Here is a 22,722-nt window from a genome sequence, read left to right as displayed (position 1 = left end):
TAACAGACAACTGAGACCAATTTTCATCCTTTTACTGAGGAGGAAAAAAAATATTTAATATTTTTGTTGTATAAGGTATAGCGCCTAAGGCAGGTACTTCTATTCCTGACCTCAGTCCCACGCGCTCCTGCTTTATAAAGCTATAGGACAGAGCAGAGTTGGAATGGAAAAGAAAGGTGGGGTAGGAGACAACAGATAAACTGGAAAGGAGCAGGGGGATGCGGAAAGAAAGACAACAGCCACATGTGTGCCCAAAACTTTTAGTCCCTGCAGCAAATCAGAATGATGCCAACCCAGTCTCTACCCTGGCTGGTGACCCTGCCGTGGATGCAGGAGAAAATATCCAATACTAAGGGAGTGACAACAAAACTCTGGGCCACAGCTACAGTCACACGATCCAGAGGGAAGAGGGAGTGCCAGATTTTGCTACTTGTGTCACACAAGCTAGAAAACCCTAGCTCCCCCACTGCTGAGGCACACCTACATTCCACCCACTTCCTTGCCTCACCATACTGTACATTCCTCCTCTAGGAGAATTCTGACCCTGGCTAGACACTCCGCTCCGGGATAAGGCCAAGCAGTCCTAGTTCTCTAGACTGCCTCTTTTATAAAGATTGGATTAGGGTAGGTGAGAATCGTAAAGATTTAAAAAATAAAGTAGAACCCAGAGAAATGTCAAAGCTGCCACCATGTAGCACCAGCGACCAATTCTTGCACTTGTCTTCCCTGTCTCAGTAATCCCCTCTACAGAAGACATACAGAATTGGAACAGCTCTGTCTTCCCTGTGAAGTCTCTGCTGGCACCAGGTTATAACCTGGACAGTGGGGAGTGTCTGCCTTAGGCTGGTTTGTGCAAGAGGGCCACCTTAGGTCTCCTTGAGGACGTTTATCTTGGCGCAGATCTTGAGGGCAGGGCCCAGCTTGATGTTCATGGCACTCATAAGATGTTCCTCTTTAAGTAATAAAAGGGCCTGTCCATCAATCTCCTGGGAACGAAACTCCTCTGCAATCTCTTGGCAGCCTAGAAGGAAATGATGGGAATATGTATGAGAAACTACACGGTAGCACCAAAGTACTTGTCCTAAATTCAGTAATACAGTGGCCTGACATGGCAAGCTTTGGAAGCAAAATGAAATCAGAGCAACTGGCTATTTATAAAAACAAAAAGAGCCAAGACATGGACTTCCCTGGTGGCACAGTGGTTAAGAATCCGCCTGCCAATGCAGGGGACGTGGGTCCGATCCCTGGTCCGGGAAGATCCCACATGCCGCAAAGCAACTAAGCCCGTGTGCCACAACTACTGAGCCTGCGCTCTAGAGCCCGCAAGCCACAACCGCTGAGCCCAGATGCTGCAACCGCTGAGGCCCACGCACCTACAGCCCGTGCTCCACAACGAGAAGCCACCACAACGAGAAGCCCATGCACCGTAGCGAGGAGCGGCCCCTGCTTGCCACAACTAGAGAAAGCCCATGCGCAGCAATGAAGACCCAACGCAGCCGAAGTATTAACTATTTTTTTTTTAAAAAAAGAGCCAAGATAAAACACCTAAGTTGTTCAACCAGAGAGATACCTTCATTCAGATAACCTGAGGGGGGCAAAGGGAGGGAGCAATATATATATGTTTTCTTTGACACTGGCAAGAAAATCAAAGTTAAGAGCCGTCTTGACATCTTTAAGGGCCCAGAATTCAAACAAAATACCAAGAAGGGTAGGATGGTTTTCCTGCTGGAGAAAGCCATCCCTTTGTCAAGAATAGCTTATCTGCCAATGCAGGGGACACGGGTTCGAGCCCTGGTCCGGGAAGATCCCACATGTCACGGAGCAACTAAGCCTGTGCGCCACAACTACTGAGCCTGCGCTCTAGAGCCCGTGTGCCACAACTACTCAGCCCGCGCACCTAGAGCAGCCCATGCTCCGCAACAAGAGAAGCCACTGCAATGAGAAGCCCGTGCACCGCAGTGAGGAGCGGCGCCCGCTCGCCGCAACTAGAGAAAGCCCGCACACAGCAACGAAGACCCAACACAGCCAAAAATTATAAATTAAATAAATAAATTTATTTTTAAAAAAAAAAGAATAGCTTATAAATAATCCTGCCTTGAAGAGAGCAGGGCAACAATGGCCCATTATTTCCTAATCCCCTTCTCCGCTGAGAAAAGTCTTTTATCCATGGTGGGTATCCCAATTAATCACACATAAAAAAATACTTTAAAAATTATTGGTTAAGAATCATAGATGAAAATCAACTGTTGCAAAATTACTGACATAGCAGAGGACAGTCAACCCAGGAAAACTGGGAAACCAGGCTGTGGACAAAACCGGAATAAATACCAAGAGTAGAGCCTTCGTCATACCATACTTAAGCCTCTACTGCTTAAGTCCGTTACATTTCCAGTTACAAAAGCCCCTGTGGGATGACCTAAAGAAAACTGTAGGAAAATGAAGCAATATAGGTGACCTGGGTCCTGGTGGACAGGCCTGCAATACCTTGTAGAGAAGCAATAAACTCATACACCTCCTCTACGCTCCAACGGCTAGGATTACTGGACAGGAACACAGGGTTGATGCCATGTAATTCTGGTGTAGGCGGAGCTGTATTGGGGTTCCCCAGGTCACGTTCTCCATGCCCTGCTCGCACGGATAAAGGCCCAGGAGATGTTGGAGAGAGTGCTTCATCGTAACTGGAATTATCTGAACCCCGGCTAGAGTCCTCTTGACCCTACAGAAAAAAACGCGAAACAGGTCACAAGTAACAGTGTCATGAGGTTTCCCTCTCCTTTCCCCAGCCACCCTGGGTTTGGATTACTATCGGGCACAGAGGAAAAACTAATCTTAGCACAAGTGAAATAAGCTGTACTTCACGTGCAAATGCCCGAAGTCACCAGTCCGCTCTCGAGTGCCTTTCAAGTATGAACTGTATCCCTCTCTCGGTTCTCCCCTTCTACCAACGACTGCCCTAGATTTTCCCTCCTCAAACACGGCATAAGGATTAACAGACAGGCAACCAGTAAGGTGAGAAGAGACACAGGTCAGGATCTCTTGGAATTTGGAGTAAGGCAATCAATGCAAAACCGGAGTTCTGGTCTCATACTCATTTTAGCTGGGCAAAGGAACTGCCCCGTGCGGAAGAGGAAGGAAAAAGGCCCATTTCTGAGGTAGTGCGCCCCGCACCGGCAGCTCACCCGGTGACGCTTGCCCTGGATCTTGGCACGGGCGATGTCGGAGGAGCTGCGGCGGGGTCCGCGCCGACGAACGCGGGCATAGTTGGCTTCTTGAAACTCTTTCATTTTTTTCCTCTTCAGCCGGAATTGGTGGCTACAGCTCACATTATACCTACAGGTCGGGGCACGTACAGGAGGTCATGAGTGCTACCAGAGAGGACCGCCTTGCTCCCCTGCACTAAATGTGAACTGGGATTTTAAGGGCCGATTTGGGGAAGGGAATGAAAGCCGAGGAGACATTAACTATGAGCCTTGAGCAGATCCTAGGGAAGGGGTGTAAGGTTAGATGGAGGGGGGTGAGGCGGGGTGCCTACAGTACCTCTTTGCGCAAGTCATGGAGCAGAATCTCTTGGAGCCGCGAAACTGCTCTGCAGGGGCGTACTTCCCACAGTACTCGCACTTCAGGAGGTTCGCCTTCTTATCGAGCTCTGAAAACAAGGCAGCGCGGGAGGGCTGCATCGGTTTCTGCTGCCACTCAGGCCCCCATCAGGCCCAGCGCTGGACTCTAATTACTCTCAGGGTTCCCCCCAAAGACCTACTCAACCTAATTGAGAATCTCCCTAAAACAAAGTTCAAGATCCAGAACCGTAAAGAACTGTCCCTCAAGAACGTCACAGTCTTCCTAACCTTAAGCCAGACGATTTCCACTTTAAATGACTAATATTATCCTGACTCATAATCTCAGATTTCAGACAAGACTGCATTTCTGAACAGGAGAGAGGAAAGGATTACTTAATGCCTGGAAAGACATAAGACCTCTCTCCCACAGAAGTTTCCAAAAGCAGGGGGGGAAATGTGAACAGGACTCCTTAACATGTAGTACAGAATCTAGAATAAGGAGAACTGGAAATTAAGATATAGCCTGTTTTTTTTTTTTTTTTTTTTTTTTTTTTTGGCCGCACCCTGCAACATGCAGGATCTTAGTTCCCCAACCAGGGATCAAACCGTGCCCCCTTCAGTGGAAGCGTGGCGTCCTAACCACTGAACGGCCAGGGAATTCCCAGAAATAGCCTATTTTAGATCGTCTTTTGAAAAATATATCCTCATAGTAAATAATTCAACAGATTACTAGCTTGATAAAATTCCCCTTAATTCTATCCTATGGAACAACTTTTGTGTGAGTCTACGTATTCTGTTATATGATGTGGCTTCTGGTTTCTCAGCGTGGATGGACTTCACGTAATTCCCACTTTAAATAGATAATTCCTATTTTACACTAAGTCCTCAAACACATCTCCATCAGCCTCCTTCCCCAGATGGGTCTCTAAATAAATACTTACCAGCAGATGGGCTGTCCCCACCTAAGGGGCCACCCGACTGATTCTCATTCAGCCCTGTCACGAGGCCAGTCTGCAGTGGCTTCTCAGACTCTTTCAGTAACTGAGAACAACCCACCTGTCCCAGAAAAAGGTTAGTTAAGTTAGCCTAATTCCTTTCTGCTTCCCTATAGCTTTCCCCACCATTTTTCACCACCATGTCTCTGCCCAGAGTTCTGAGTTAATGACCAAGTCCGATGCAGAGAAAACCATTTTCAATATAGCAATCAAAAGCCTCTAACTGGCTTTTTTCAGATAAGCCACTGGAGAACAGGTTCCTACCTGGGCTCCCTATTTTGTCCTTTTCCTTCCTAAATTGTAGGGAACATACTAGGAGTCAAGATACCTGTGTTCTAAGTCCTGGTTCTGCAACTCATGGTATCCAGAAAACTCTCTTAACTTCTCTACCACAATTTTCTTCACTATAAAACAACCTAATTTGTCTAACTAAACACGACAGCTTTAGAGGTCACTTTCTTCCTTTTCTTCTCCTCTTCCCAACATTTTCACTTTCTAGTCTACATATTCTTTCTTCTCTTCACTTCCTTCTTTACAACTAACCATACAAACAACAGAATTGAACCATTCGCTAATAATTAAATAGTTCTGAGCCTTTTGATTTCGTGGAGTTTGAAAAGACAACAATCAGACCAAGCCCCACCTTCTGGCCCTGCCCTCACCGGAAAAGGTTCTGCTCCTTCCTGGATAACGAAGCCTTCGATGATGTGGGTGAGAATCTGGGGCTTCACAATGGCCTGTGGGGGCTTGGAGTCACCCATCTGTCTGGACACCATGGCCAGCGTGGGAGGCGGTGCTGACGGGGCAGGAGCCAAGGCTACTACATCACTGCTCGGGGTACCAGCATTCACACTGGTCACTGGTTCAGCTTTGTCTGGAAAATAAACACAAGATTCAGGGACAGGTAGGGGATGACCTAGCTGATCCATCTATGAGCCAGGTCAGCCTGATCTTCCACAGTAATACATGTTCCCTTTTGATCATTCACCCTGGATTCCCCGTGTTTGGATCTACTCCACCAAGCCTACTGAGGCAGAGTGATCTTTCAGCTCACTCAGAACTTTCCTCTAATTTCTATGTACTCCAGCAGCACTGCAGAAGCCAGTTACTCACCTCCAAGACCGCCCTTCTCCTCCATGGCCTTCGGGCTCTCTACTACCGGAGACGCCTTCGCAGGAAGCATTGAACTCAACGTGGAGATATCGTCTCTCTCCTCCTCTGACTCAGCCTTGCGTTTGACAGGCAATGTCTGGGGTTTGCCCTATAAAGTGAAGAACAGGAAAGAAAAGATTTATGAGTGAAGGGTAACAAGAAAACACAATTATTCCCATACTGTCAGAGAAAATTTTCTTAGTTCTAGATTCCCCAATTTGTATACTTCCCACAGTACAGTAAAATTTCTGGTCATTCCCAAGAAGTGTAACTTCTACATCAAGACAAAAAATACAACATTTTCTCCAGGTCCTCACGTAGACCTGGAGACCCTGGGTTCATCAACAGCCCAACCACTAACTGTTGTTTTTCTAAAAATCAATTTTGGTGGTTAAGGCTATATCTTGATATAACTTAGTACAGGTCCAAAAACACAGAATTTCAGTGGCAAATTTAGGAGTATGAACTTCAGGTATTATCTACACTAATGTCTCCCTCTTACAAAAGGAAGAAGTGCGTGCCAGGATCTTAACCTTCCATGAACATGTCTCTCTCTTACAAAAGAAGCAGTGATCAATACCAGTATCTTAACCTTCCTAACTCCTTATTCCCCTCCTAAATTAAACTCAGGTCCTCTCAAGGATGATAGTGCCCTCAAAGCCATCAGGCATCACTCACCGGCAGGTGCACAGACTGCATGTAGAAGGCGGCAGGGACCTGGGCCACAACAGGCGAGGAGGCGGTAGCCGCCCCCTTCACCACATGTGCCGTCCCCTGCACAGGAGCCAGGGTCATCCCCGAAGCCAACGCGGGCGGGCCCTCCTGCAGCGCACCAGGGGCCTGGGATGAAGGTGGCGAAGAGGCCACGTGGGCCTGGCCAGGCTGCACTGTGCCTGTCATCCCCCGGGAAGCAGGCACGGCGGCTGCCAGCTGGGCCAGCCCCAAAGCCTGGGCCTGGGCTGTACCTGGCTGCCGAGTGCCTACGACTTGCACGGGGATGTGGGGCGGAGGTTGCTGGGTGGCTGACATCTTGGCAGCCCCCAGCTGAGGAGGCTTGACAGGGGCCACAGGTGGCTTGGACTGGATGGGGACGGGGGGCTTGGGGGCTGGGTCAGGAGGGAGCGACAAGGGCGAAGACTGCAGCATGGGCTGGACAACCAGAGTCTGGGCTGGCTGCTGGGACTGCGAAGGCGGGGCCTGCTGGGCAGGGGGGCCCTGCGGGGGCGGGGGGGCAGGGAGGGGCGCGGCCTGCTGCTGCTGCTGCTGCTGCTGCTGCTGCTGCTGCTGCTGGGCCAGCTGGAGGTGGGTGGCCGTGTGCAGCAGCTGCGCCTGGCGGTGCGGGAACTGCTGCTGGTGGTGGATGGCGATCTGCTGCTGGATCACCACCTGCTTCTGCTGCAGGTGGATCTGCTGCTGCTGCTGGATCAGGGAGTGGGGCTGGATCTGCGTGTAGGTGGCTGCGGGGACAGCCCCGAAGCGACAAAGAGGGAGGGGGGCAGAAAATCAGCAGTAGCCCCAGGAATGGGAAGCCAGAGCACCCTTCCGAGGCGGACCCAGACGGCGAATGGAAGGCGAGCCTGGAGGGGCCCGGGCGGCTGCTTGGCTCACACTCCTTCCTAGTCTGACGTTACCAACTACCCCAGTCTTAAAGGTTTCCAGGAGAGACCACTCTTGCTCGAGCAGTTAACAGTCCTCGGTAACTTCTTGCGTTTATCTGACTTTTACTTTTTTGCTCTACTTAAATTCTGTTACTTTGCACTCAGCAAGGACAACGGCGGGCCCATCCTCTCCACGATTAGACTCAGCTCCTCAAGCACTGAAGCCATGTTTCATTCATTTTTACATCCCTAGAACCCAGCCCAGGGCCTGACACATGAGAAACACTTAGCAGTCACTGAAATAATAAACATCCACAGAGGTAAAGATACCAACATCTTCCCGTGAATGCCTCGGTCTCCAACATGTATCAGTTTGGGTCACCGCCTATGAGAAGATGTCTTACGAGTCAGCAGCTGCGAGCTCGGACTTTACCCAGTTTCCTCCACTGTAAACTAGAGTTGGGATCTCCCCGCTCCATACTCTACCAGAGCGTCCAGAGGATATATGTGAAATGAAAGCACTTCGGTAACAGAAGTGCTACAGTGTGTAAATACTAGGTATTAAACTGATAATTAACTGTTACATTTTGTGAATACATTATTCAAATATAGCAACAACTAAAGAACTAGAAACAAGGAAGGCAAAAATAAACATTGCCAAGTAAGGTGCACACATCTAACTCTATACACAGTCTGAAATCAAGAACTATTTGGCATTATTTATTCTTTTTTATCCTTATCATTGATACAGATGATCACAAGTTGACTGTATTAAACCATGGCTCTATTTGCTCATCCTAAGTGCTCTAAGGCACCTATACAGCCTCTGCTCTACACTGGGCCAACTAACCAACATTAAACACATCCCTTATGCTAAACTGTAAGCTCCGTGAGCAGAGGAGTCTGTTTTTCAAAGGTGTGTCCCAGCACCTCCTAGAACATAGTAGGCAATTCAAAAAGAACCAAGTGAATGAAGGGTTCGAGTGAGTAAACTGAATAACTCAGGACCTAAGAAAGAGAGGACAAGGCAACTTGTAAACTGACTGCTGCCTGGTGGAAACAGACAAGATCCATCTCTGTTACCTGTCGTCCTGTCTCCCTGGACTAATATGATCAAGGTTGATGAGATTCTCTTTCCTTCCACTAGTCCGGGACCAAGACAAGCAGGAAAAATGGCAAAGATATGTACTCTGACGATTTCAAACAAGTCCCGAGAGAACAATGACATTATGAGAGGTGACAGCTTACCTGAGCTAATAAGGGTCTGGCTGGGAGCAGGTGTGGCTGTCCGTGTCAGGTTCATGCCCACGCTCTGCTGACCAGTCCCATCTGCTTCTGCCTTCTTGGCCGCTGCACTTTCTGCTTCTGTCTGGCTGCCCTGACTCACAGTCACTGCCTGGGCTGCAGGCAAGGGCTGCACCACTCCTGTGCCCTTCCTGGGACAGCTCCCACCACCACCCATTCCTGAGGAAGGCAACTGACCCAAGCCCCCAGGTGTCTGGCCACCTGGACCCATGGACCCTGGGATGCTATTCCCACTGCCTCCACCAGCTTGACTAAGGTTGAGGGACTGGCCTGAGGCCCCAGAGGAAGCCTGAGCCACAGCGAGGGCCTGGCTAGAGGCCTGGGAGAGGCTGGAGACAGGGGAGGCTCCAGGAGGAATGGCCTTCTGAGCAGAGCCTTGCATTTGGGGTCCTTGGGCTGAGGCCTGTTGGTTCCTGACTGCCAAGTTCTGCACCTGAAAGATAAGAAGCAAAAGACAGACTGAGAAAAGGGGAACAGGGGGCACTCAGGGTAAAGATTTCTGTGACTGATTCCGAAGCAGTGACGACAGCTACAGATATTCCACAGCCCCCCTCAACTCGTACCCCGTCCTATACAAACGTACACAGTGAAGGCCTTCCCAGGGAGGGACTCAAGTCATATTTGATTTTTCAGGCTCCTTCACTCACTATCAAATCCATCATCTAGTTTGGTTATTTTATTCCTTCAAAATGTCTCCGATTTTCCCTTTCCTCTCCATTCATTCATTCAACATCTACAGAACATCTACTATGCTTCAGGTACCACACTGGATACTGGGAATGCAGAGATGAAAGACACGAGCCCCTGCTTTTAATGAGTACTTTCTACTAAAAAAGACAAGAAAACCAAATTACACTATGCACAGATAGGCACACAGTGCTACATGAGCACAGAGAGGAGATTAACTCAGACTAGGGAGATTAGCGAAGACGTCCTAAAACAGGTGATGTCTGAGCTGAGAACCAACAGGTAATAGTGAAGGCAGGGGTTTGAAGACATAGGTGACAACACTGCAAGACCACTGAGCCAAGAAAGAGCACAGCATTTTTGGAAATTATAAATACTTCATTATGTTTGGGGTGAACTAGAGGAAATGGCAAGAAATGAAGCTAGGAAGGTAGGTTGAGGCTAGAAAGAGACAGATCTCGAAGGGCCTGGTGTGTTAAAATAAAGAGAGCCTGAACTTTACTTTGGAAACAAAGTTTCTCCATCTTCTTTGTTGTTATATTCCCAGCACCTAGCACAGTGCCTGACAGATAGTAAGTGCTCCAAGGTATGAACAGAGAGAAGGAATGATGAGCACTTAATGGATTACAGGAAGCCACTGAAGAATATGCATCAGAATCATCGTGATCAAATCTATAGTCGAAACTATTCTTTTAAACACTGCTGATGAAACTATAAATCAGTACAACCACTTTGGAAAACAGTTTGGCATCATATCCTAAAGGTGACTATTCACACACACTCTAATAACCCAGGAATCCCATAAGAGAAATGCTCGCCGTATACAATGGGTGGCTTGTGTTAAGAATGGTCACAGCAGCACTAGTCATGATAATAAAAGCCTGGAAACCAACTGAATGGCCATAATCAGAAGAGAAGATGAATTAAGATGTGTAGTATATTTACACGATGGAATATTACATAGAAATCAAAATGAATAAAGTACAATGACATACAACAATACAGACGGATTTTGACAATAAGCTATTAAGAAATCATTCCCAAAAAGACTACACACAAGTACCTTATAAATTTAAATATAAATTAGACATATGTGTGTGTGTGTGTGTGTGTGTGTGTGTGTATATATATATATATATATATATATGAATGATATGGTATCTGGAATTTGCTTCTGAATAATCCACAGGTGAAGGGAAGGGGGTCTGGAGAGATTGGCCACATGTTTATAAATGCTGACGCTGGATGGTTAAGTACATGGAGATTCATATTTCTTTATATTTTTGTTTATGTCTGAAATGTTCCATAATAAAAGTACATTTTAGAAATATACGTAAAGGCAATAAAACTATATAAAAAGGGACACAGGGAAGGATGAACCCAGGAATCATGGGTAAGGGGAGGCAGTGGATGGAACTGGGGATGGCTTATTACATGATTAAAACTTACTGAGTAAATATTTTTAAAAAGTAGACCATTGATGAGAGGAGGCCATGAGCCAAGGATTATGATTTATCAAATTCTGTACACCAGAGGTACAATTAAAAATAATGTTAGTAACAACATATATCTCCTTATTAAAAAACTTATTCTGTTAGTAATGTGGGAGAGGATTAGAAGTAGATATGGCTGAAGTCAAGAGACCAATTAGGAAACTAGTACAGTAATTCAGGCGAAAAACAAAAAGAACCCGAATTCAGACAACAGTAATAAAGAAGAAGAGGCAATAGCTTCTGAGAGAGATTTACAAGAACCAGCAGGATTGGGTGCTGGGGCGCTTATATACTTCTTACCTTTTCTAACCGGCTTCCTTTCCATAATGGCTATTTAAAACTTTCCTCCTCTCCTTGTACCTCAGAACCACTTCCTCTTTCCCCTGTCACTGTTCACTCCAGCAGAGACAATAAAACCACTAGATGTGCGCGATGCTTCAGCAGTTCCACCAAACCTGCCCCTGCACCTGCCCCCGTCACTTACCACCCCCTCTCCCTCTCCTTCCTCCTCGCCAAGGGCCGTCCTTCTCCAGGCTGAGGGTCCCATCCCCTCCTCCTGCTTCAACCTCTCCTCTACTGGCTCCCTGCCATCACCAAGCGGAACCCCATTCCCAAGCCCAGCTTCACCCTCCTCTCCTGTTCTTGCTAATCTCTTAATAATTGTTTACAACCACCGCACCGACTCCCACCACCCAGTCATTCCTCAAGTCACACCACTCCTCTGGCTTCAGCCCCCGACTCCCCCGGAAGGGCTCTCCACCCACAGACCTAAGTCCAGCTCTCCCGCCCTCTCCACTGAACTGGACAGAGGACCCCCTCCACTTTCATAACATTCGGCTCCCTTGTCTTCGTGACCCTGCACAATCCAGATCTTGTCTGTCACTCTTGCCTCCTCCCCTCTGCCAGCCCACCACCCTCTACTCCACCTGGAGCTGCTCTATTTTCTAAGGGCTCATTCTAAACCTCGGGGCTCCAGCTTGAAGGATTTTCTCTTCTCGATCCGTACCAGCTCCCCAAGCGGTTTCCGGTGCTTGACTTCTCTTATCTCCACGCACACTACTCCTGTCTGTTCATCTCCAACTCAGTCAGACTTCTCCGAGCTGAGCACTGTGTACATCAGACTGCTGACCCGAGACCTCCTCGTGGGCGGCTCACAAGCACTGCTAGGTCGGCACATCCTCAAGTGAACTTCACCCTGCGTCCACTTCCCGGCATTCTTCATCGCATTCACAGCGCTCCTGGCCCCTCAGGCCACGTCAGATCCCAGCTCTGGCACCTCCCCCCACTCCCCCATCCACTGGGTCAGGCCTCCCTTTCCAATGATCTTCGAAGTTTTTCTCCAATCTACTCATTTCTGTCCATCTACATTGCTACCACCTAATCCAAACGTCTTCCCCCTAAACTCTTACAACACTGTTTTCCTCCCTATATTCACACTCACACCATTTCCATTTATCCTCCAGAGGAGCCAACATAGTCCTTAAACTAAAAAAAAAATTTTTTAAACCCTCAAGTCTCCAAGTCACTGCCATTTCCCACTGGCCTTCACACAGAGCCCCCAATCCTACACACAGTCCCCAAGGCCCTGCAAGATTAGTTTCCCCCACCTCCCCAGTGCCATCTCCATCCCCCAGCGCCAGGCTCCAGGAACACGGGTCTTCTTTTAGTGACTCAAATATACAAAGTCCCTTCCCTCCTCAGGTCTCTGGACATGGGGGGGGCCCTGCCTTCACTCTCATTCCATGTCTTCCCCTGACTAACTTCTACAGGCCCCCATTTAACTGCCATCTCCTCGGGAACGCCTTCTTGACTTCTACCCCCATCCCAAGGCTAAATTAAGTCCCTTTCTATGTTTTCAGAGCACTCTGTACTTTTTTTTTTAATATAAATTTATTTATTTATTTTTGGCTGCATTGGGTCTTCGTTGCTGCGTGCAGGCTTTCTCTAGCTGCGGTGACAGGGGGCTACTCTTCGTTGCGGTACGAGGGCTTCTCGTTGCGGTGGCTTCTCTTGCTGTGGAGCACGGGCTCTAGGCAGGCGGGCTTCAGTAGTTGCAGCACATGGGCTCAGTAGTCGTGGCTCGTGGGCTCTAGAGAGCAGGCTCAGTAGTTGTGGCGCACGGGCTTAGTTGCTCCGCGGCATGTGGGATCTTCCTGGACCAGGGCTCGAACCTGTGTCCCCTGCATTGGCAGGCGGATTCTTAACCACTGCACCACCAGGGAAGTCCCAGCACACTGTACTTTCTAATGAAGCAATCACTAAACTATTCAGGTGATTATCTGTTCAATGTGCTTTGATGATGTGTCATCTCCATCAGTCCAGTGATCATGACCTTGGACATTCAAGGCCAAGGAACGTCTGATATCTGATCGTAATGAGGGCTAAACTCTTAAAAACACTCACTATGCTGTGTCCAGGCACTCTTCAAACGCTTACACACATCAACTCCCTTGGGCCTCACGACACACTCTGAGGTAAGTATTTTATAACAGCTATTTAATAGATGAAGAAATTGTGGCTAAAAATGTTAGGCCATTTGCAGGGGTCACACTAAGTCATGGAGTTGGAATCTGACCCAAACATCAGATTCCCACTTTCAACCACTGCTCTGTCCGTCCACACACTGACACACAAATATCTGATGAATAAATAGATGGATAAATGGAAGAATTGCTATGGAAGCAGGCTCCACCTCATCCTCTGATTCCACAGTTATCACTGTAGTCTAAACCAAAGGCCTTACCTTGTAACTAAATGACCTCAGCAGTTTCTTAGCAGGTCCCCTCATTTCTCTTTCTTCTCCAGGCACGTGTTCCTAAATGATTCTTTCTCAAGGAGTTTCCCGACCCTATCAATCTGCCTTTCAAGCCAGCAGTGCCACTGCTACCTGTGAAGTTACCTGGCTTTCAGACTTCTCCCTAACAACGACCTTTCCAGCCACAGGCCTGCTGTCTCCACTTTATTCACTCATCCCCAAATCATCTTCACGTACGTGAGATAGGCCTTTACACATACTGTTCTCTCTCCAGTGTTCTTCTTACCCCAAATCAAATCCTACCCGTCCTTTAAGAATCTGTTCATGTTCCTAAAAGTCACTGAAAAGAAATGCAGGCAACTCTTCCCTAAACTGCTGCATCACTCAAAGTTGGTACTGTTTACTTTTGCACTTCTTTCTTCTCTAAGCTCTTTGAAGACTTGACTCATTTTTCAATCCCCCAGTTTCTAGTATATACCTGAGCACATCAAAAGAGAGAGCGCAATATTTACTTGCTGACCGATAAACTAAAAGAATGAAACGAGTACTATGAGATCCCAGTTTGTATCCCACCCGTAAGAAGCTAAAACATTCAGGCTCTCTATATATGTACACACACACACACACACACACACACACACACACACACACACACACACACACACACACACACACACACACACACACACACACACACACACACACACACACACACACACACTGGAGATAAGGCATGGGAAGCAGTGGTGAGGAAGACCTTACTGCGAACACAGTGAGCGGAAACAGACTGCTGAAGGTTGAGAGCTACAGTGACTCATAAAGACAAGGAATCAAGTGTTTTGCCAGTAACTCGGCCAGGTCAGCTTCACGTGTGTCTAACTAGAATTCCCTCAACCATCCCTTATCTTACAGAGACAGTACTGCAAGAAGAGAGAACTAAGACTTCCTGAATGAAACTGAGCCATGGAGGGCTAAAAGAAGGGTAAGGACATATGTGCTGTATTAAGAATAAGGCTTCCCACATCCACAGGGCTGTTTTCAGTCAAGTCTACTTCCCTTCCTAACTCAAAGAACTAAAAAGGTGTAAGGTATTCAAGTTCTACAGAAATTTTTTTTAAAAAGGATTCTGAAAAGTGGTAATGGGGTGGAAGGGTGGGCCCTGGTCCGAGGCCATTCCCTTCACCCTCCCCAGCGTCAGTCCACAGGTCAAGTGGTCGCCACTGACCTGATCGGCATCTGCGTGAACTCCCGGAGGCTGAGCAGATGGCGCCTCCTGCTGGACCGCGGCCACCGCCCCGTTGGGCATCAGGATGAGCTGGGAGGCTAGAGGCACATTCCGGCCCAGGGTCCGGTTTACCTGCAACAGGTTTCCCAGCTGTGGCTGGCAAGGAGGAGGAAGAGGACGAGCAGAGGGAAGAGAGCAAGAGGAAAAGAAGAGAGACAGAAGAGACGGAAGGGAGGGACCACAAGACAAAATAAACAGAAGATACGAAACAGCTAAGCCCTGCCCCTTTCCACACCAACCCAGGAGACCCTTATTTTCCACGTGCGATGAAGCATCCGAAGAAAACCTAGAACGTGTATAAAACTATACACTGATAACAAAGAATCAAACGTCAAAGAAGTTGAGACAATGAGGATTGTGGAGCAAGTGTCTATATATAGTAAGCAGACAGGCCAAGACATAACACTTAGGATTCGTGTACTTGAGTCATAGGTTTAAAGATTAGACTATTATCTGACGCAAATTTCTCAAATACTAAGGTGAACATCTTCTAACTTAGGATCTCAATAATCTGCAGGCTACCTGTAAACACTAAGCATCACTTCTAGAGGTTAAGTAAGGCAGAAGAAGCAGATCAGCTTGTCTTAAAACATCTGGGTAACCATGATTAAATAAAACAGCTTTCACTCTGGGCATTCCCTGGTGGTCAGTGGTTAGGACCCAGCGCTTTTACTACTGCGGGCCCGGGTTCAATCCCTAGTCGAGGAGCTAACATCCCATAAGCTGCGTGGTATGGCCAAAAAAATAAAAAATAGCTTTCACTCAATAAGACACAGGACATTTATGCCCCTGGGGCAACAGCGACTGTGGCTTTGGCTTACCCGTAGATACATCTGGGCCTGGGACTGGTTGAGGGGTGGGGAGGTGGTGTTCCCCAGTAGCACAGATTGGGTCAAAGTGGTAGCACTGGGAGAGCTCACACTCTGGGATCGGCTGATGAGCTGGGCGGCCGACGTGGTGGCCAGATTGATCTGTGTGGTACAGAAAGGAACCAGGACTCAGGATTGGGGAGAGGTAAAAGGAAATATACACGACTGACAAATTCAGAGTGATGCGGTCAAGAACAGAGTATCTCACTTTCACAGAGTCAGGAGGAAATGAATAATACCTTGCTATCCATTACTGTCATCTGGCTACTGGAGGGTATCACCAAACCAGTCCCTAACCACCAGCGTAACAGTTGAGAAGGCAAAGGAACGAAACGGAACCGACCTTACTTCTCATTCAAGGCTTTGCTACCGCCTACGCAGGATTTTCCTCCTCCTTTCTTAGATCTCCTCGTTAAGACTCCTATACAGATCCAAGCTGGTTACTTTCCATTTTACTAATATTCTCTACGTAAGGGCAGTAAATACCACTGACGGCTCAATAAACACTCTCAGACCAGCAGCACAAAGTAGTTTAACCCAGAGACAAAGACCCAGAGAGGAAAGCCCCTCGGAGGGGAGGGGCAGTACTCACGGAGGCCTGGGTGGTGGTGGTCTGCTGCTGGGCAGGGCTGGTGTTTGGGGAGCTGGCCTGCCGACTGGCAGCAATCGTGGCCTGTTAGAGGGGAAAGAAGACAAGAAAGAGCAGAGACAATGAAGGAAAAGGCTCTGAATCTGCCAGTAATAGATCACAGGCACAAAATATAATAGAGATCTCAGGTAAGAACTGAGAGCCTCTACTATGGAGCAAGGACCAGTGTCTTCACAATCCCAATTACCCTCATGTTGTCACATATGCTAACCCAATAACTCCCACATACCCAGCCGGGGCAGGCAGGCAACCCACTCTCTTCCTCCCACTTTCTTTTAGCTGCAAGAAACTTTGGTCAGGTGACGTCATGAGTCACTGCTAAGTCCAACCCAGTGCTGCCCAATCAATACAAATATAATACGAGCCACATATATAATCTAGTATGAACATTTCTCGAAAAGTGAAGAGAAACAGGAGAAGTAAACTTTAATAATTTACTTTATTCAAGCTGATCTATCTCATTTCAACATGTAACCAACATAAACAAACTATTGAAATTTTTTTTTCACACTAAGTCTCTGAAATCCAAAATCTTTTCGCACACCTCCGTTTGCACTAGCTGTATTTTAAGTGCTCAATAGCTACCTGTGGCTAACGGCTACCATACTGGATGGTACAGGTCTAGCACAAAGCCATGCTACCTCTAAAAGGTAGTTTCCCCACAGTTCTTACTGAGAGCCCAGACACTAAGGTCCCTTCAGCCTCCTGCAGGAGGACAGGAGGCAGAGGAGACTGTTTCCAGCCTGGCTCAGCGGAGAAGGTAGCGTGCCCCGACCCACCTGTAGTGCCTGTTCCCTCCCTCCTGGGCCAGCTAGCTGCTGACCTCTCACCTGCTGGACGGCAGCCAGGCTGTGCAGCTGGGCATTGCTGAGCTGCTGCTGGAGCATGAACTGGTGGAAATACTGAGCCGCGTTGGGCTGACGCTGCAGTGCCTGCAGAGCCTAGGAAGAAAGAGCGGGGATCAATCCACTTAGAATGAATCACTCCTGGGACTTGCCTGGCGGTCCAGTGGTTAAGATTCCTTGCTCCCAATGCAGGGGCACGGGTTCGATCCCTCGTCGGGGAACTAACATCCCGCAAGCCGCATGGCGTGGCCAGGAAAAAAAGAAGAATCACTCCTAACTCCTATTCTATGGAAATCACTGTGATCCTCTGAAAGGGACATGTGGGAAGGAGGGAAACAAAGGAAGATGGGTATCTGGTTAAACTGTCAACATCTGATTTGTCCATTTTTATATCAGAACCAGTAAGTCCTTAAAAAGTAGACAAGCAGTTAATTCTGCTGTGCTCTATTCTTGAAAAGTAAAGCAGTGTAACTCACATGAACTCTTATTTCCCAAAAGGAATCTGTTAATATACGATATAACAAAGAATTAGGACTAAACTGGTTTGAAAATAAATGGGATGTTGATTAATGTAAAGAGAAGAAGAAAATAAAAGACCATATTCTAGGGATACAATAAAGGTGACAGAATCCTAAGGGGTTGGATACAATGAAAAATAGAGTAAACGGTCACTTATGAAAGATTGTATCAGGTAAAATTTTCAAGTAACTGGCATTTTCAAACACCTACAGCATAATACTAATGGGTGTTTATCAAGATGATACTGGTAATTCAGTTTTAACATTAACTTCAGGATACTACTGTATTCTTTTTAATAATTAGGACCAGTCTTAGGATGTGCATAGTTATTCTAGTAGCTAAAATATTTTAAGTAAAAGTTCTTAACTTCCATTACTCAGGATGATTTTCAAGAAAGACCAAAAATTAAAAACCTGACAATCCATAAAGAGAAATGGTTAGTTAGAATCTAGCAACATGAACTGAATGGCATAAAAACCTTAAAGACTGAATCTCATTCTGCCTCCTTGCTCAAACTGTTGTGAACTCCTAAGATTCTCAGAACTGGAAGGGACCTTAGTTGTCACCTAATCCAACTCCCCGCGTTTGCTGGAAAGGAACCAAGGGCAATTATCTTCCTGCATCCTTGCCCACCCCAAGCCAATGCTCACAGATCACAGCCCCTCAGAGCTAAGCCTCACCTGCACTGCTTGCCGTTCGTACAGTGACATCTGAGCTATCTGGGGCCGAGAGCTGCCCCCAGAGCCGGAGCTCCCATTGGTGGAGTTGGAGCTCTGCTCACTCTCAGTCTCCATGATGGAGGTCCAGGGAGCCCGAGGCTGGCGCTCCGACTCGAGACCTAGATGGAAGCAGCAAAGGATCCAAATTTACACCCGATCTCAAACTACTATTTCATGTCATTATTCAAGTTATCTAAGAACCTTCCTCTTCTTCCATAAACCATGATTTCTCCAGTTTAATAACTACCAGATCTTCAATATACTCTTATAACCATAACTTCCCCACACCACCTTTTAAAGCTAAGCAGTGTCTCAAAATAAACAACTTTTACCTATTCCCTCATGCCCTTAAATATAAAATGGCCAGAATGTAAGGCGGTTCCTCCTAATAGTAAGGCCACCTTATATCCCCATAACACTTTTAAATAGTTTAAAATCGTCCCATTTAAAATTTACTGTTATCTCATCTCTCTCCGCATGTGCAACACCATTATCAGCATTATCTTATTAACAGTGGTCACCATTTACTGAGAAGCCACTAGGTGCCTCCTCTCACTGGGCGAGGCTCTTCAGCTCCATTATCTCTCAGTGCTTTACAGTAAATATAATTATCCCCACTTTACAATTGTGGAAATGAGGTTTTCTGAAGTTAAAGTTGTCCTAGTTAAGTATCAAATCTTTACACTAGGACATGCTTCTTCAAACCAAAAACAATCTATGATTAAGGCAGTGTCACTCACTTTGAGTATTCACTGTCATCATTTTATGGAGGGGCTTAAGATACAGATATCAATACATTGAATGCATCATAGAAAGGCATAAAACTAGGAGACAGAAGAACTAGCCTACAGCCCATATCGCCCGAAGAGCTGCCTGGTTCCCACTCAGGCTACTTGTAACACCTTGGACATGTCACTTTCCCTTCTTATAACCTCAGTTTCCCTGTTTGCAAGGAAGGCTTCACAAATAAGTATAATACATCATTTTAACAAATGACTTACAGGTATTAAACACAGTAAAGACAACAATGAAAATCTTCAAGAAAATAAGATTCAACTTTTGAGTCCACTAAAGTAGTCAGAATTTACCCTCTGGGGTCTACACTAAAATTTGCAAAAAGACATGAAAACATTGCTAAGAACCAAGCAAAGAGACAGATGAGAAGTAGGAAGAAACATGCCTTTGAAGCAGCACTAAATGACAATAAGGTTTTTTTGTTCATTCTTTTTTTTCCCCTTTTCTGTTAAACCTAAATACTATATTGTCTACTTTTGAGGCGTGGAGCCGCTATAAATATCGGATCAGCACAGCACAATTTGGTTTTGGAATGTAAACATCAAACCAGAATTTCTGCTAAGGGGTGTCGACAGTTTTATTAGGGTGGATCTATTTTAATGACTGCATTCAAAACAAACAAAGTAAACAAAATCAAAACGCTTGGGCTTGGAAATAAAGTTGGGGAGATTTTTTATGATTCCATTCCCAGTATCATCTGATTGCATCGTTATTCCCCAAGAATTCAGTTGCACAGGAATAGCAAATGTTACTGCAAACACGGATATAACCCAAGAAGTACACAGAAGAAATCATACTGGCTTCAAGTCTAGTCTATCTTCTCCCCACATCTTTTGCCAAAATATTAAAGCACTAAACAGATACAGACCCATGAATCCTCATTATCAGCATGTGAAGAAAAAAAGTGGGTAAGGGTTAGAGGCAGCACGGCACAGCTGTATAGATCACCAGACTTAGTTCACTGGACTCAGAGACAGGAGGAGACCCTGGAGGGGACATTAATTCCCTTCATGGGTGAAAATGCTAATAAAACGTACGATCCCTCATCTCCCCCCAAAATGGAAGTCTTATTAATTTTTCAGAGTGAGAAACAGAAAAGAGGTGGAAAGGGACCAGCTTAAAGTTTTTAATAAAATCAGGAGAAACTGTCATCAAAACCAGGATTCCTGGATCCCAGGCACATAAATCTATTCATTAATGATCAGTGTTGGGACTGTAAAATTAAATACAGAAAGTGAAGATAACAAAAAGTTTGGGAAGCACAGTGAATTTAAATTTTCAGAATTTAACTGGAAGAGAAGCTGACCCATAGAGGTCCCCAAAGTAACTAAACCACGGTCATCCTGAAAGGCAGCATTTGGGCGTGTGTGGTTGGGTTGGAGCAGACCTTTGGCAAGGAGCTGGAAGAGGATATTGAAGTGGACCTGGTACTCGGCCTACCGAGCCAAGAGTTGGAGGAAATCAATTTCCCCAAGCACGAAACTGTCTCGTAGGAAGGATGGGGCATAGCAAGGGGGGCGGGAGGAGGGGGGTGGTTCGGGGAAGGCTGTGCCAAAGAAATGGAAGCCATGTGAAGAAGAGGGAGAGGAGACGCCCCAGGGGTCCTTGTTGTACCTAGAACCTGGATGAGAACGACGTTCGCAAGAGGGATCAATCACACCGCGGGACGGGGGTCGACTGAGCGGTGCCAGCAGTGAACCGACCCAAGTGAGCGGAGAAATGTGCTTACTGAGAGCGGGGAGACAGACAGAAGTCGAGGAACTGGAAGCTGAGGAACCCAGCGGACCAGAAAAAGCAGGGAGATAACTAGACAGCATGCTCGGATGGGAAAGCCAAAGTCAGAGACGGGAAAATGAATGAGAGAATGAGCGGTCAGAAGCAACTAGGGTGACGGACGGACAGCAGTGAGCACAGCGAAATGAACAGAAGAGCGGGAGGCTGGACAGGCAGAGGGAAGGACCGCAGAGCGAGCGCCAGAGGTAGGCAGGGAAAGACGCCGGGGGAGGTACCTGGGGCGTTCCACAGCCCGAGGTGGCGGAAGAAACATCCCCGCGCAGCCAAGCCCCCGGAGGTCCTGCCCCTGCCCGGCCCGCGGCCGCCCGCTTACCTCCGCGCCTGGCTCTGCACCCGAGCGCTCTCGGGGGGGCGTCCACCTCACGTGCCGGGGTCCCCCGGCGCCGGGCTGGGCGGGGGGCTCGCTCGGCCTCCGCGGCGGGCTCCCCTCGCCTCCTCCCCTTCCTGGAGGGGCGGGGGCGCCGAGAGCGGGGTGGGAGGCGCCCGGCGCGGCCGCGGCTCCCCGCCCCTCCCGCCGCTCCGGGTGCGGGCCGGCCGCGGCTCCGCCAGGCCTTCGGGGCTCGCTCGGGGCCTGTCACTTCCTGCCGGGCCGAGAGGGTGGGGGCTGCAGGCCGGGGGCTGCGGGCCGGGCTGGAGGAGGGGGCTGGCGGGGAGGTGCTTCCGGGGCAGCCGGACCCCTCCCCCGTCCCTCCCCCTCCCCTCGGCGCCCTCCCCCCTCCCTCCCGCGAGTCCCTCGTTTCCTGCCGGCGCCCGTTGCCATGACGACGCTGCTGCCAGGCCTCCGCGCTTAGGCCCCGGGGTTTTTTGTGTGTTTTTTCCCCTCTCTCGCTCTTTCTCCTCTTTTTTCCCCTTCTTTCTCTCCGAGTTCTGCTCGCCGGTGGGAGGGACGAAACGGAGAAAGTGCTGGCCTCTAGCGGGGAACTCACCTCTCACAGAGAGGGAGAGGGAGATGGGAGAAGGGAGGGAAGTGACGTGGAAAAGGGGAAAAAAGAAGGTATTTTTCTGGAGCTTCTGGGAATAAGGGATAGAAAGAAAGGATCAAAGAGACCAACAGGCTGAGCGGGAGAAAACCAAGCAACAACCCTAGAGAAACGGCAGACGGGAAAAGGAAATAAAGCCGAGGAAAGGAGAGAAAAGGACAGAAAAAGATTGAGGAAAAGGAGAGAGAATGTTGATTGTTTCATTCCTCATCCCTCACCTCCACTCGGAGAAGGCGGGAAAGCTGTACAGAAACAGTAAACCCGTTAGGAGTTGACATTCCTTTAAAAGCAACAGCCCAATATAACTTGCTTTGAATAACACATTTCAGTCTGTTATTTCAGGGATTTGGGTGTGTGTGTGTGTGTGTTCTTAGATTTAAATATGTATGTAAAAGAGAACGACAGAAACAAGTGAGAAGGCTAGGGGTATAAAGAGAATAGAACAATGGGGCTGTGTTTGGGAAGGCTAAACATTTGGTGAAGCTGTGGCCTTTGTCATTTTTTATCAGTTTTTAATTCTCTTAGTCTTTGAACATTCGGCAAATATTTCTAGAGCACCTACTATGTGCAGCCTCGGTTCTGAAGGCTTAGATTACATCAGTGCACAGAAAAAAGATAACTGCCCTCATTAGCCTTTACGGATGGGGCGAGGGACTGCCTTGTGGATAAATAAGGTTGTTGCTTTTTCTGATATTATCGTGGTTGAGTAACTATTCTTACCTCAA

The 22,722-nt window shown here is 47.6% G+C and overlaps 1 protein-coding gene across 2 annotated transcripts; it reads right to left on the bottom strand.

Annotated features, from left to right (window-relative positions):
• Positions 1–34: 34 nt before the first annotated feature.
• PHC1 (polyhomeotic homolog 1) lies at positions 35–21,444 on the bottom strand. 2 transcript variants are annotated; one of them, XM_082666087.1, is made up of 15 exons: positions 21,331–21,444; positions 18,390–18,547; positions 17,176–17,286; positions 16,289–16,369; positions 15,649–15,798; positions 14,768–14,923; positions 8,551–9,040; positions 6,383–7,161; positions 5,666–5,813; positions 5,215–5,426; positions 4,499–4,613; positions 3,538–3,646; positions 3,180–3,330; positions 2,485–2,716; positions 35–1,021 (listed from the first exon to the last, which is right to left on the bottom strand). In XM_082666087.1, exons 2-15 carry the CDS (start codon positions 18,501–18,503, stop codon positions 867–869), a joined length of 3,003 nt encoding a protein of 1,000 aa, XP_082522213.1. In that variant the 5' UTR covers positions 18,504–18,547; positions 21,331–21,444; the 3' UTR covers positions 35–866. The 2 variants fall into 2 exon arrangements, with proteins under 2 accessions (XP_082522213.1, XP_082522214.1); XM_082666088.1 differs by having other exon boundaries at positions 14,768–14,899.
• Between the last annotated feature and the right edge of the window lie 1,278 nt (positions 21,445–22,722).

This window comes from Grampus griseus (assembly GCF_964374135.1).
Source record: "Grampus griseus genome assembly, chromosome: 11".
Classification (NCBI taxonomy): Eukaryota; Metazoa; Chordata; class Mammalia; order Artiodactyla; family Delphinidae; genus Grampus; species Grampus griseus.
This window is presented reverse-complemented; position numbering and strand designations above follow the sequence as displayed.

Bases quoted from the DNA above. Each gene is read 5' to 3' on its own strand.
- PHC1 (XM_082666087.1), bottom strand. From the start codon at position 18,503: ATGGAGACTGAGAGTGAGCAGAGCTCCAACTCCACCAATGGGAGCTCC. The intron at 3,647-4,498 runs GTAAGTATTTAT...CCTTGTTTTCAG, and splicing joins TGGGGACAGCCCATCTGCTG to AGCTCGATAAGAAGGCGAAC. The intron at 1,022-2,484 runs GTATTGCAGGCC...ATTTCCTTCTAG, and splicing joins GTTTATTGCTTCTCTACAAG to GCTGCCAAGAGATTGCAGAG.